The following is an 862-nucleotide window of genomic DNA, read 5'->3' as shown; positions in this document are numbered from 1 at the left end:
CCCCCCCCCCCCCCCCCCCCCCCCCAGGGAGCTGGAGGACTACATGAACGACCGTGTCAACTATGTTGTCACCGCACAGGATTGGGACCAGGCCTTTGAGGAGGTGAGTGGGCACTGGACACCTGGGGTCCCTTCTGCTCCAGGAAGGGGAAGGGGCTGTCCTGGACTTCTGGGCTCCTAACGTGTGTGTGTGTGTGTGTGTGTGTACCCCCCAGGCGCTGCACGCCCATGCCGGCCTGGCCTTCGTGCGCCCACGCTGGATCTTCACCTGCGGCCGGCGCCGCCGCCTGGTCCCATACCAGCCATTCACTGTGGGGCCCTGCGCCTAGGGATGGGGTGGGGCTAAGGTCGACCGTGACCCCTCCCGCTGGGGGCGGGGCCACCTGATCCCCAAGGAGGGGGTTTTACCCCCCTTCTCTGGCTTGCCTTGTACCCAGACCCCAGCTGCCAGGGTCTGCCAGCTGCCCCTGGATGCCTGGGTTCTGTGCATCACTCTCTGTCCTGGATGCCTGAGGTGGCACAGCCCCGTACTCCCAGGTTGTCTGGCTGTTCCCCCTGAAGTCTGGGTTTGCTAAAACAGGCTGGCCTGTGGTGGGTTTGTGCCTAAGGGATTTAGTGGGGGGTGCTTCTCGTGGGTCCCCAATGCCTGGGTCCCCTCTGTGCCCTCTGCCCCCAGGATCCAAGGCTGGATGGATTTGCGGGGTGATCGCCTCACCCCCCGCTTTGGGGGCAGTTGCTGGTTTTTCTAAATTAAATTCAGTTGTGGCAAGCCGGGCAGCAGTATCGTGATGGGGCTGTGGGTCAGGAGTGAGGGGCACCAGGACACCTGGGTTGTCTTCCCCCAGAAAGGAGCAGAGCTAGG

General features: G+C 63.7%; 2 protein-coding genes across 7 annotated transcripts in view; both read left to right on the top strand.

Annotated features, from left to right (window-relative positions):
• Positions 1–856, top strand: part of XRCC1 (X-ray repair cross complementing 1) — a 6,446-nt gene extending 5,590 nt beyond the window's left edge. For all 6 annotated transcript variants that reach the window (XM_014525092.2, XM_014525093.2, XM_014525095.2 and 3 more), the window contains 2 exons: positions 28–103; positions 216–856. In XM_014525092.2, the coding sequence (XP_014380578.2) occupies positions 28–103; positions 216–329 (190 nt within the window). In that variant the 3' untranslated portion in view covers positions 330–856. The remainder of the gene's footprint in view (positions 1–27; positions 104–215) is intronic.
• Positions 789–862, top strand: part of ETHE1 (ETHE1, persulfide dioxygenase) — a 3,210-nt gene continuing 3,136 nt past the window's right edge. The window contains exon 1 of the mRNA XM_006034492.3: positions 789–800. Coding sequence (XP_006034554.1) covers positions 789–800 — 12 coding nt within the window. The remainder of the gene's footprint in view (positions 801–862) is intronic.

This window comes from Alligator sinensis, unplaced genomic scaffold (assembly GCF_000455745.1).
Source record: "Alligator sinensis unplaced genomic scaffold, ASM45574v1 scaffold850_1, whole genome shotgun sequence".
NCBI classification, from domain to species: domain Eukaryota; kingdom Metazoa; phylum Chordata; order Crocodylia; family Alligatoridae; genus Alligator; species Alligator sinensis.
Note: the sequence above shows the minus strand (reverse complement) of the source record. Positions and strands in the feature narration are given on the sequence as shown.